The following is a 13267-nucleotide window of genomic DNA, read 5'->3' as shown; positions in this document are numbered from 1 at the left end:
CAAAAATAAAGAAATGTATGGTCGGAGAAATGGGTAGTCGGACAGACGCCATGCGCCCACTAAATTGTTTGCACCCGCTAAAATATTGCGTGTTTGGTTAGCGCACGCAAAACATCTACTAAGAGTAACCCGCTAAATGAAAACACGTGCAAACCACAATATGTAAATGAGGGTTTTGCGCGTGGTAATAGTTTCCGCCATGGAGAGAGTGGACAGAGAGCTGGATGGACGAAGGGACAGAATGACTTTTGATCCGATGCATACAATGACAGCATGTGTGTTCATCTCTCTCGCGCGGTTACATGCTGCCACTCCGACATACCGCCATTCCGACATTCTACTATTCAGACATGTCACCATTCAGACATGCAAACGTCCTGCCATTCCGACAAGGCTTTAATTTCCATAAGGAAATGTGCGTTACTCCGAGCGGTGGTTAGGGTGTGTGTATGTGTGTGTTTGTTTCCGTTTTTGTTTTGTTTTTTGTTTTTCATGTTTTAAGATGTGATACAGTCAGTGGAAGCTTAATAAATAAACAAACACAAAGTCTCGCCATTTACAATCACACACTCCAATGTCAGTTTGTAACAATTTCCCTTACAATAAGGATATAAGGGGAACTGGCACAACGCAGTCCTGCTGCAGGCGGACCTAGGCTCGCGCCACTGGTGCGTCCAGGGAAGCAATAAACAAAGTCGCTACTTAGTCTTAGTCTCTGTATTTCACTGAACTCAAAATGCGGCCATCGCAGGCGGCATATAATAAACAATTACACACAGATCAACAGAACCCGAAAGCCCTCCCCCCTCCCACTGTCCATTAAGTCCGAGTCCCAGCTGTGGGAATGAGTGTGTATGTGTGTGGGTGCGAGCACTGTCATTGTCTGTGCCGGCGTGTATGTGTGTGTGCGGGGGTGCGCGAGCGCACAGTCAGTGTGCAGGTGTGCAGGTGTGTGTGTGTGTGTGTGTGTGTGTGTGTGTGTTGGCGCGTGGTGAGGGTGAGTGAGAGAGAGTTTGTTTGTCCTACTGTCCACACGGGAGAGACGCCGCGGCTCCGCCGAGGTGACCACGCCAGTCCTCTCCCTCGTCCCGCTTGGCTGAAAACGGGCCGTGAGGTGTCCAAACGGGCCTTTATGATCCACAGGGTAATCCACCAGGATAAATAATCCACTATGCCGCTTTGGAATTGCCACCACGACAGCCGTCCAAACGCCGACTGTGTCTCTCACTCTCTTCCCCTCTCACCGCGTCACTTCCCCATTTAACCTCTTAATGCACGCCCCTATTTTTCATGTTTTTTGCCATAACGCCATGCCCAAGTTGTGAGCAGCACAGATCCCACATAGTTTAAGATTCAGAGATGTGCCTGGTATCATTGTAAAGGTAACACTCTCAGGATTACTGTTAAGGTGTTTTTTTTGATTCTGTGACTTTACTGACAAAAATGGCAAAGGTTAGAATGATTAAATTGTTTCCCCGCCCATAGGTTTGCCTATAGAATGACATGGGTACAGACATTCAGGGACCTCTCAGCAGGCTATAGACACATTTAGGCCACAGCCACAGGTCTTGGCTTCCTGCAGTCCAAATTTCAAGTCAAAAGACCAAAAGAAACAAAAAAAATACAACCGCTAAACTCCTGGCGCGCAGTAGAGGGCGCACCCCTAAAAGCAGTGGATTATAGAACTATACGCCTATCTGCATTGTGTATTTCTATGCGGCGGAGCGGGTGGCACGCACGTCGGATACACGAGGGTTTGTTTATCAGCAACCAAACGTGATGGCGTAGTGTCATACACCGTTGAAAACCTCAGACTATTGGCTAAAAGGTTATCAGCTTCATTTCACGGACAATTTCTATTGGCTCAAGTAGCTGTCAATCAAAGTCACGTTGTCAGTCTCATCGTCACGTGTCCTCATTGGCTTTCGAGACATGTCCCGGCCCATCCTCGCCACCGATTGGCTACTGAGTGGTGTCGTTTGAAGCAGGAAGACCTCACGGATGTAAACATTCAGTCACATGTAGTCACAGATCGCCGTGCAACTCGTAAAATGCGGTAACAGGGCCGGATTTTGTTTTGATCCGCGTGTATTACGTTACGCATTGGACTAAACACATGGACATATTGAGGAAAATACTAAGGTTAGAAGGAAACGGATTTCATATTTCACAAGCATGGGTACTTGGCAAGCTGTACAAACGGTCTTGTGTCATAAGATGGTCGCTGTAGATCAGCTGTGGATAAAGGGAAGACTTGAAAGGTATGTATGAGCAACCAAAAAAAATCATGGGTGGTCTTGAATTGATCGGGGCGATCTAAGCTTTCTAACAATGTATAACATGAATATATATGCTTAAGGGCTGCTGTTAAAAATGTTCGGGAGTAATTGATGCTAGCGCCACCTTCTGGAGCTGTACCGTGGGCGGTACGGGCGTGCATTAACTGGTTAAACCCTCGGTCCCACTAATGCACTTTTACGCATTACGCACACAACTTACAGCAAAAAAGAAACATTCATTTATTCATTACAGGTCCGCACGTCCCCGTGCGCAAACCACAAGGATAATTGATCATTTCCCTGGCCTAATACACAATGAAAAAAACCTGGGGAGCAAACCTGCAAATCAACCACCCCAGCTCCAATAGGGGGACAGCTCTCCATTCCGACACCCCTCCACTTCGACACCCCGCTGTTCCGAAATAGCCCCACTTCGAAACACCGCTACTCCGACACCCCCCCTCCTCCCCCCCCGCAGCTGTCCAAGGTGCTGAACCGCGTGACGTTGTTTACATTCTGCTTTGTGGCTTGTCTGTGAAACGTGCGCTGCTCAGGGACTGGGCAGATCTGTCCCACTTGCTTTCTCCCCGACTCCGTTGTTGGAGATCTCCCACACAGTAATAGAAATACACTTTTTTTCTTTTTCTCCCCCCCTGCTCCGCTCGAGCGCGGCTGAACCCGGCTTGAGCTCACAGGTGCGCGAGGCTGCTGCAGCCGCCGCTCGCACTGACAGCTGACTGAGGGAGATGCTTTGGTTGGGTTTAGGCAATGAAGAAAGGAGTTGGTTAAGTTTAGTAAAAAAGACCAGGTAGAGGCTTGACAGGCCAGAAGCATAATGAACGTTATATGTCATTAATATGAAGTATTTGCTTGTTTTGCAGTTAATTATGCACATGATCCGTTTGACCCCAAAAAGGAAAAAAGGATCAATGCGCACTGCGCGCTGGGGGTTTCCCCCAATAGCCTTTTCGGAGTAGCGGGGTCTTTAGAAAAAATAGAAAACCCCGCTATTACGATGAATGGAAGTCTATTGTCGGAAAGGCGGGGCTTCGGATAGGCGGGGTGTAACCCTCCAATAGACTATGGCCAGGCAAAACCCAGTGTATCACTACAAGTTGTTGCAACTTTGGGGAATTTACTCCTGGTAAAAAGGCTTACAAACATGGACCAGGACAGCTTCATAATACGCACAAAAATCCAAAGGAAACAAAAGGTAACTTTTTAAAAAATAGCAACAGCATGAAGTAGTCAAAATATGTGTTTTAAGCATCTGCCTGTTCAGCTCCGCTTGCATGACATTTCGGTCAGCGTACAGTAATCAACAGACAAGACGTCCATTGTCCATGCTCACAATCATTACAACAAACGAAATTATTCACAGCAAATCATTTGGTGATTTGAAAGCCTATCAAATTGACATATTTTTGAATCGAAGATGGCAGTAAAAAATGATTGATTGTCGTTTTTTAGGCTTTAGAATAATGACTAATTGCCTAGCTTATGGGTCAGCTTGGAAAGGTTCGAGGCGAAGGAGACTCACGGCTTATGTGTTTGCCTCTTTCTTTCTTTTTTGCCTCCTGTTTGTGTCATTTTGTGGAGCAGTTAGGCTAAATATCCGCTGCTGTGCTCTGCTCTCTCCCTCTGCACCGAGCAAAACTTCACTTCCCTGCCTGACACTTCTTTCTGTAATTTTGATGCATGTTTGTTATTACCAGTTTCCATCGTATTTGTATAATTATTACAGCAGCAAAAGGAAATGCGCAATAGTAAATCATATGCATTAGGTTCTCAAATCAGCTGCCAATCTGCAGGGACTGCGCGTGTCATAAGATGAAAGACAAATGTGTACACAAGCAGGAAAGCTGGTCCATGGAAAAAAGAAAAGAAAGAGTCAGAGCCGTCGCGCATCTCTCTCTCTCTCTGTCTCTCTCTCTCTCTGTCTCTCTCTCTGCCGGTGACACGCTGTCATTCATTTCAGCACTGAGACAGCGGACAGCGGCTTGGTCATATTTAAGCACTACAAAATATAGGCTTTTAAAAGATTTGTCGGAATGGCAACACGTTTAAAAAAGAAAAAAATACCGCCATTCCGACCTTAGGAGACGAAAATTGTCAGAATGGTGGGACGTTTATTAAAGAGTAAAGTGTTGCCATTCCGACAATTAGGGCCTAATGTCGGAATGGCGGCATGTCGGAATGGTGGTTGCCCCCCCTCTCGCGCTCTGTTTAGATAAATAAACACAAATCGCTACAGGGCCCAACTCGTCATATAGTGACGAACAGGCACCAGCTGCAGCGACAATCACACATCTATAATATGTGTGTGCCGCCCATGATCCAGTGGATTAATAGAGAGCTCAGGTGGGATCTAAACGCTCTGACCACTGACCAGAGGGATCAAAGACGGGTGAAGGCAGCGGTGACGTCTCGGACTGAGAGATGGAGCTGAGCAGCCAGGTACTGGAGAGGAGAGGAGCGCAATGCAGGACAGACGTGCCCCGTGCGTAACGTTGCGTAAAGACTTTTAACATGGCTGAAAAACTGTTACAGAATTACCCAGATGTGAGGAAATGCAGAGATGTAAGATCTTGATTGTAAATCATCACTTTATCAACATTAGTGACAGCTGCCGGCACAAACCACGAAGGACCGCCATTCCGACGGTCTGCCAGTCCGAAAATAGGACTTAGAAAGTGTACTTAATAGATCAGCGTGAATGTCCGTATAAGTAACAGTGCAAAAGAACATGGGCTTCTGATTCAATGGAGCCAGAATCACATAAAATACAGTAACGTCTCTCCACGGGGGTGTTTGTGTATCTACCAGTTTCTATTGCCAAAGGAGCGACTTCACATCTAAATTACATGTAGTCCGTTACTCCCCAGGGCGCATGGCGTCTGTCCGACTACCCGTTTCTCCGACCATACATTTCTTTATTTTTGCGTCCATCAGTCCGACCTCCCACTTCTCCGACTTAAGTAGCCCTAACCCTTAACCTTACCCTAAACCTAACCTTAACACTGTAGAATGGGTAGTCGGAGAAATGAGCCGTCGGACTTTTGGGCAGTCGGACTGACGTATGCTCCCCTACTCCCCAAGCCTGCTCACTTGCACATGCTCTAATGGAAAGTGTGCTCCAATTACATGGAGTATTTTAACTGAGTGTGCCAAAATGTGTGGATATCCTATATGCCACACATTACTCCGCTCGACATCAAATTGTTTTATTTACACACTGTTGCTCCAACATGATTTCAGTGTGTGGACTGATGCACACTTCACACCCTCAGTGATCACTGTCGTGGCTACGTAGCAGTGTATAACCTGTGTAAATCAACATACCGGTAGGCAATTAAACGTTTTCCGCCAGTCAGAGGAGTCAGCGGATGTGGCGGCGGTGTAATCTCCACCTCACATTAAACAGGTGATGCACACAAGCAAAAAAGAAAGAAAGAAAGAGAGAGAGAGGGAGAGAGAAAGGACGAGGAGGGCGTTCATTATCGCTAATTGAAATAACAAAACAAGACGGTAGATGTGGCGTCAACACATCTACCGTCTTGTTTCAGGATTATTTTTTGACTTTGTCACGGGAGCGGGACGGGATATGCCAATCTGACCTTGCGCCAGGCTGCGCTGGTCGAAACTTGCATTACACCGGCTGCGCTACCCAAACTAGGGCCCTTCTTCTTTGTCTTCTTCCGGCGTCTTCTATCTTCTTCTACTATTGGGCTACTGCTTGTTCTACTGGCGTCAGTGGCAGACTAGCGGCAGCACAGGCGCATTACTGCCCCCAGTAGGTCAGTGGTGGTATCACTCAATTGAATGCCCTCTGACTTAAAATCACCCATAGAAATTTCAACACGCCACAGTGGCTTGTGGGCAGATCAAATCCACCGGCGGGTGCAAATTTCCATCCCTGGATGAGAGTGTGACGTTTGGGGAGTTGCCTGCCTCCTTTATGTCACCGTGTGGCTTCTCAGTGAAACACAATGGCGACGGCTCGCGACTAGTCGACTGGACAAAAGCCATCAGAGATATTTCATGGATTTGCAGTGCATCTCTAGAGACGCATCAAACACATTAACGCATATAAGACAGCATCACCCCGATGTGTCAATCACTGGTGCAAGGAAAAAGACAAGTTGTGTGCAGCACCTTATCCCCACTGCTTTTAAGCCTCTTGACATGAATGCACTTGTTTTATTAGGGCCCGAGTGGCGACTGCAAGTCGCCCAGCGAAAGCCCTATTGTAATTGCTCTGTTTATTATTATTCTTTCTTTCATTATTTTTCTCTCAAAAGGATCGCATTTTTGGAGGCTTCAACATGCCCCAAAATGCGTCAAATTTGGCATGCACATCAGGCCTCGCGAAAAATGTGATATTTTAAAGTCGTTGGGAATGGGCGTGGCCAAATGGCTGAATAGCGCCCCCTAGAAAATTTCAAAACATCAGCCCCACCTTTGTGTTTCACCTAGATGCATGAAATTTGATGGGCTCATAGAACATGCCAAGACGCACAAAAAATCCTCTTAACGACATGGTGAAATCACAACAGGAAGTCGGCCATTTTGATTTAAACTTTTTACCTTTTTGAACAAACTCCTCCTAGGGATTTCGCCCGATTGACTTCAAATTGGCTACAGACCATCTAGATGCAACTCTGATTAAAAGTTATTAAAAGAATTTCTGTAGGTCAAAGGGCGTGGCTTCTAGGGCCTTGTGAATTTTGGCGACTTTTCGTTTCCTCGCCATTTCAATTCGAACAGCTCTCACACCCACATACTTTATCCGATCAACTTCAAACTTGCTGGACATGACGATGGCTCCGTCCTGAACGTCCTGATATATTAATTTCCTATGTCACTCATAGCGCCCCCCGGTGGTAACAGGAAGTGGCCAGGTTTTCCTTTAACGTGTACTGATGGCACATACTTGACCCCATCAACTTCATTCCACTTCTAAAACATGCAGACTAAGGTGGTGAAGCTACATCATGAACAATGTGAAGCTACGAGTAATGGCGTCCGTGTGGTGACGCGGCGACTATCGTCCCTCGCCATGAAATTACGTTTGCCCTTTTGATGGCTTTAATGAACTCGTATCATCATGAAAATTGATACACAGGTCCAGGGTGGAGACCTCTTCTATCTGATAGGGGTGTCGCTCATGTCGCCCCCTTGTGGAAACAGGAAGTGCCATTTTTTGCATTAATATTGTCCGATTTCCTCGAAACTTCACATGTGTGATGAAGGACTGACCCTGAACACACCTGCATGCATCCCATTACTGCCCCCTCGTGGATGAACCATTAACTGGTCATAACTCCCTCATGCTTTGTCCGATTCACTCTTCACATGAGTGATGAGGGCAGGGCCGTTGCTAGGAATTCTGGGCCCCCTTAAAGAATACTAAAGTGAGCCCCCCCCCCCTAACCTTTTCTCTTTTTTTTTCTTAGACTACGTATTTATTATCGTTTTTTATTTAGCCTTCTTTGTTTTGATGCTAATGCAGCATTACACTGCAAAAACTCAAGTATCTTAGCAAGAATATTTGTCTTATTTCTAGTCGAAATGGAATTTCTAGTCAAAACAAATCTCATTCTACTTAAAATAAGACACGTCATATTAAAAGTAGCTTGTTTTTAGACACTTTACTCCTTTCAAGCATATTTTCACTTGGAATAAGTAGAATAAATCTGATAGTGGAGCAATTTTTTCTTCCTTATTACAAGCACAAAAAACTTACTTTCACTGGCAGATTTTTCTATTTATTGTGAATTTAAGTGAAAATGATCTAAAAACAAGTAAACTTTTAGGTAATGAGTCTTATTTTAAGTGGAAAGAGATTAGTTTTGACTAGAAATGAGACATTTGAACAAGAAATAAGACAAATATTCTTGGAAAGATGTTGAGTTTTTACAGTGTACTATGAGTATTAGTCAGGGTCTTACGCAGAATAAATCAGTCATACAAAGATTAGACTACTGGGGTTTTTTATGGGCCCCACTGGGCACTGGGCCCCTAGAATTATCATCACCTTTCTCCCCTATACAACGGCCCTGGATGAGGGACCGCCCCTGAAAGCACCCACCCACAATTGCTTAGCGCCACCTCGTGGATGAACAAAACATTGCATTTTTTACCTCCTTCCAGGTTTTTTCTCCCTTTCAACTTCACGTCACAGCCTGGGATGCCTCAGTCCCCGCAGTTGCATGGGTGAGCGAGGGCCCGTCATCGCCACTTGCGGCTTTAATTTTTTTTATACTTTTATAACAGAAGATGGTTTTAAGTTTTACATTCAATTAGTGTCTGTTGTACCGAACCCATACCGAACCGTGACCCCTGAACCCGGGTATGTCCCGAATTGTGACTTGTGTGTACCGTTACATCCGTAGTAGTAGTAGTAGTAGTAGTAGGGTTACACCCCTCCCTTCCAAAACCCCACCGTTCTGAAAATAGACTTCCATTCTTCGTAATAACGGGGTTTCCCTTTTTTCCTAAAGACTCCGCAATTCCGAAAAGGCTATTGGGGAAAACCCTTCACTCCGAAACCCCCCCACTCCAAACGAACAGACGGGCGCAATCAGAAAGGAAATGGAGGCTGTGCATTGATCCTTTTTCAGCCATGCTAGAGCGGAGCGAAGGAGAGAATAAAAAAATGTATTTATTTCCCACATTTGGAAATACATTTATGGATAACAGGAGTGGAATGCCTGTCGTCTTCTTCTCAGCTTTTTTTCCCAGGAGAAACTGAGCAGCACTCACTTTTGTTAACATTGTTAACCCTTCACAAGTCAACGTTAACCTTGGACATGTTATGTTAAAACAAATGACCAGAGGGGTCATTCCCAGGCGAATCACACCCTGGGCACACCCTCTCAGGTAATATTGCATAAGTGAAGCAGACATCACAGAAGGGACAACACGGCTGAATTCATGAAGTTTGCAATCAGTTTGAGACTTTACTGAAGATGAGCTGAAAGGAATGGAGGAGAAAAATGAAAGAGGGAGAGCTGCCGGTGGAGCTGGGGGATTCAAGCGGTCTGGCTGTGGTCACTGCATGCCCATGGCCACTGAAACTGAATGTTTGTGCTGCCTGGAGTCGGATGAGTTTTGTCAGTGCCTAGGCACTATTGTGTCAGGACGAAGGAGTGCCCGGGCGGGGTTTGAACCCCAGTCTCCCAGGTAAGAGTCATGCACGCTGACTCTTCAACCAAAGGGATATCCCTTTGGTTCGCCTGGGCCCTCCTTCGTCCTGCCACACTATGCTGGACGCAAAAAGTTGCTGCATAGCGTATAACTGGAGCAGAGTGGGTAAGTTGTTTTCGGCTCTTTTTAATAGAAACCAGACTAAGCTAACAGATGTTTGATGCCCCGTATTATGTGCTGGGTTATGTGTATTTGTACTGCTGATGAAGTTTGGTGCTGTTCTGAGCATTATTTGTGGCTACGAGTGGCTTTTTTATTGCGGTTTGCGCGTGGAGACAGACTGCGTTGTTTGTTATGGTGCAGTCTTTGCTGAAGTTGCTACAACTAGAGAAGCTAGCGGTTAGCAGACTTCATCTCTCGAGGGGGGGTCTACCTCGGTGTGTTATATTATATCCCTTTAACTTCCATGGAGCATAAAAACTGAATGCAGTTCTCCAGCCTTTGCTTTGACTCTGGAGACAGTAAAGAGATGTGTCAATTAATCTGAAGGCATGCTTGTCAATGGGTTTTAGGGGGCAGTGGGGTCAATTCTTGTCGTCCCTGCACCAAAGAGGCAGATACACATGATCTGTTTTCATTTCAGATTTGGAAGACATCACATCTCCAGGGAAGATGAGGTGAGATTACGTACTTGTGATGTGACAAGAGATAGGTGTGAGACAGAGCTCATATACAGAGTGAGGACAGGCAAACCCTGCAGACAAGCTCTGCTCATATGGAAACAAGTAAAGCCTTCAACCTTCTGCCTGTTTGCAAAGTGAACTTGTGTACATGATTGTAGATTTTCTGTGTGAGCTCAACAGCTATCTCTGCTGTCAGTTGATCTTCACTGTTGTGATGATCTGGAAGAAATCCAGTCAGATGTCATATGGAAATCGATTTGTGATGAATGGCACTGCTGGAGAGGAATTAATTGGAACTCTTGAAAGAGCTGTGGTTTCCACTCTGACCACAGTGCCATGCTGTGTGTTTCTTTTCATTAATGGAACCATGTTATTCACCTTGAGGAGTAAACCAGTGTTTTGTGAGACCTGCCGTTACATTTTACTGTATAATCTACTTTTAGCAGACACTGCACACCTGATACTGGCTCAAGTGCTGCACCTAGTGGGTGTTTGGAGAATTTTCCTAACATATTCTGTGTGTTGTTTTCTCGCCCTCTCAGTTAATGTTATAACAATTGTCTCTCCTTTAACCCTGGTGCTGATGTCTCTGGAGAGATACATAGCTGTGTGTTACCCACTGAGGCACTCCATCATAATCACCATCAGAAACACAGGAGTGGCAATGTTTGGGATTTGGGCCTTCAGTTCACTAAGTGCCCTCGTTAGAGCTTGTATGCTGACAAAGTTTACATTTGAAGAACTGAACAGCATTGTGATGGAGGACTTTTGCGGCACCGTTGTTATGTCACTTGGGCCGATAGCTGAAGAATTTGATAAAGTCTTCACTGGGTTTCTGTTAGTTTCATCAGCTGTGGGAATAATTTTCTCATATTTTGGTGTGGTGGTAGCAGCCAGGTCAGCTTCTACAGACAAAGCTTCAGCCAGAAAGGCTCGGAACACACTGCTGCTGCATTTGGTGCAGCTGGGCCTCAGTCTCTCATCAACCGTTTTCAATCTATTATCAGCAGCTCTTTACACAATACCACGGCTAATACTGGCACGCGTTTTCAATCTTTTCTATCTTTGTTTGGTTTTGTCCCCCAGATGTCTGAGTCCTCTCATCTATGGCCTCAGAGATCAGTCCATTAGGCCCATTCTCTTATACTATCTCTGCTGTCCAGCCCAGGCTGAGAAGTGATGTTGTGTCAAGATCTTTGTTGTGGCACTTAGAAGCCACCACAGGAAACAGATAAATACAGCCTCATAATGTTGAGCACATTACTGGACTTTTATGAAACAAAGCTAAATTCACGGTCAAGGTATGAGTTAAATTCTTAACAGAGTTTGTTGTTATATAATGACATCACCCAAAATCACATGTTCCAGTTCAGTAAAATTGATTCTTTGACTTTAACTGACAGAATACAGCTTGTGTCTCTGCTGCTCATATGTGTATGTGCGCTTCACCCCCCTCTCCAACACACACACACACACACACATACCCAACAACGACAGACAGGATATTGGCCAGATATCCATTGGGCGCAACAATATGCAGACAGACATCCAACAGACAATCCCAGCATTATTGGTACAGTACATTAGATATTCAAAAGAAACACATACAGTAATGAGTAAATAGATTAACTCACCCATAAACAAGCCTCTTAATACAGTAAATATAAATATAATAATTAAACATTTTGATAATAGTTGCTTTTTGAAGCTTTTCTTAAGTGGAAATGGAGTGTGAAGATTTTAGTTTGTCATCAAGCTCATTCCAAATCTGCTGTCCTCTGCATATGACACAAAAAAACTGGTGAATTTTTTGGGCTGTGTGCGCAGGGGCGGGTCCAGAGTATTCTCTGGAGGGGGGCACAGGGGGTAGCAACATTGAATCTGGGGGGGCAGCTTAAAAGTAACAAAAATGAAGGCTGCCACTGATCACTCTCTTTAATGTTTATATTGTACAGTTTTACATGTCTTTATCTTGCTTTTATTGACCACATTGAATCTTTCACCTTGTAAGAAAGATGCCTGTGACCTTTTCATTTTCCACTTGTCAATATTAAAATTATAGTCAATCAATAATCAACTCTGTCTTGTAAATGAGAAGTCTTAGAATAAGAATCATCATCACCACCACTTCTTCAAACACTGTGTACTGTGTGCTTCTCTCTCCCTTGCACACTGCAGTTCTCTGACTCAGCAGTGGCGTCGCCAATTCCTCCTGTTCTTCAAAAAGGGTGTAAATGCCGGTACGCCATGGTCAGAGTGGGTGTAAATGTACTCACTTTTTCCCGCCAGGTTTTGGCTTGATAGATCCCAAATTTGGTGGAAAAAAGTGTCTACGCACAAAACGGGGGAAACAGTATCCACGATGATAAATGAGGCCCCTGCTCTGTACAATAACCATCTCAGAACATGCAGAATAACCACAACATGCATTACTTAAATAGTGAAATTGGGAACAATAACAATCTTACACCATATTCTATATTTACTATACATAACACTATAGGATGTTTGCTGTACAGAGTTGTTTAAAGCAGTACTAAAGAACTTTCAGTTTTGGTTGAGTTTGTCGGCGCCAGTGGCCCAAAGCGGTAGTGTTTTGCCTGAAGGAAGACTCCATTTCCCATGCACTAGCGCCGTAAACATCCTGATCTCCCGGTGCATGGAAATTAACAGAAGACGTCCACACTAAGTTTCTGTTACCAGCGGATCATTTCACAGTAAACACACATACACAATCCGACGGAAAGGTGCCGCATTGCCTGCTCCCTCCTCGTCGTGACTCGTGAAAGTGAAACTTAAGTGAGAGTCGGGTTCCTACCATGCTCCTCAAAGCTGCTTAGTGCCAGTGAAGGCAATACAGACCCCCTCAGGCCATGACAACCTGTTAGTAAGTCGATGTACCATCACAAAAGTTATGACAATATTATTAGGTTCAGGCAATGAAGAAAGGAGTTGGTTAAGTTTAGTAAAAACACCAGGTAGAGGCTAGACAGGCTGGAAGCATAATGAGCGTTATATGTTATTAATATGAAGTGCTTGTTTTGCAGTTAATTATGCACATGATCCGTTTGATCCCAGAAAGGAAAAAAGGATCAATGCGCAGCCTCTGTTTCCTTTCTGATTGCGTCCGTCTGTCTGTTCGGAGTGGGAGAGAGA

General features: G+C 44.8%; 1 protein-coding gene across 1 annotated transcript; it reads left to right on the top strand.

Annotated features, from left to right (window-relative positions):
• The first annotated feature begins 10373 nt into the window (after positions 1-10373).
• On the top strand, positions 10374-11291 carry LOC146975097 (odorant receptor 131-2-like). The gene has a single exon (XM_085798981.1). It carries the CDS (start codon positions 10374-10376, stop codon positions 11289-11291), a length of 918 nt encoding a protein of 305 aa, XP_085655107.1.
• Positions 11292-13267: the final 1976 nt, after the last annotated feature.

This window comes from Trachurus japonicus, chromosome 14 (genome assembly GCF_045865225.1).
Source record: "Trachurus japonicus isolate A0001 chromosome 14, Traja_1.0".
NCBI lineage: Eukaryota > Metazoa > Chordata > Actinopteri > Carangiformes > Carangidae > Trachurus > Trachurus japonicus.
The sequence above is the reverse complement of the archived record's forward strand: the minus strand, read 5'-3'. Positions and strand labels throughout refer to the sequence as shown.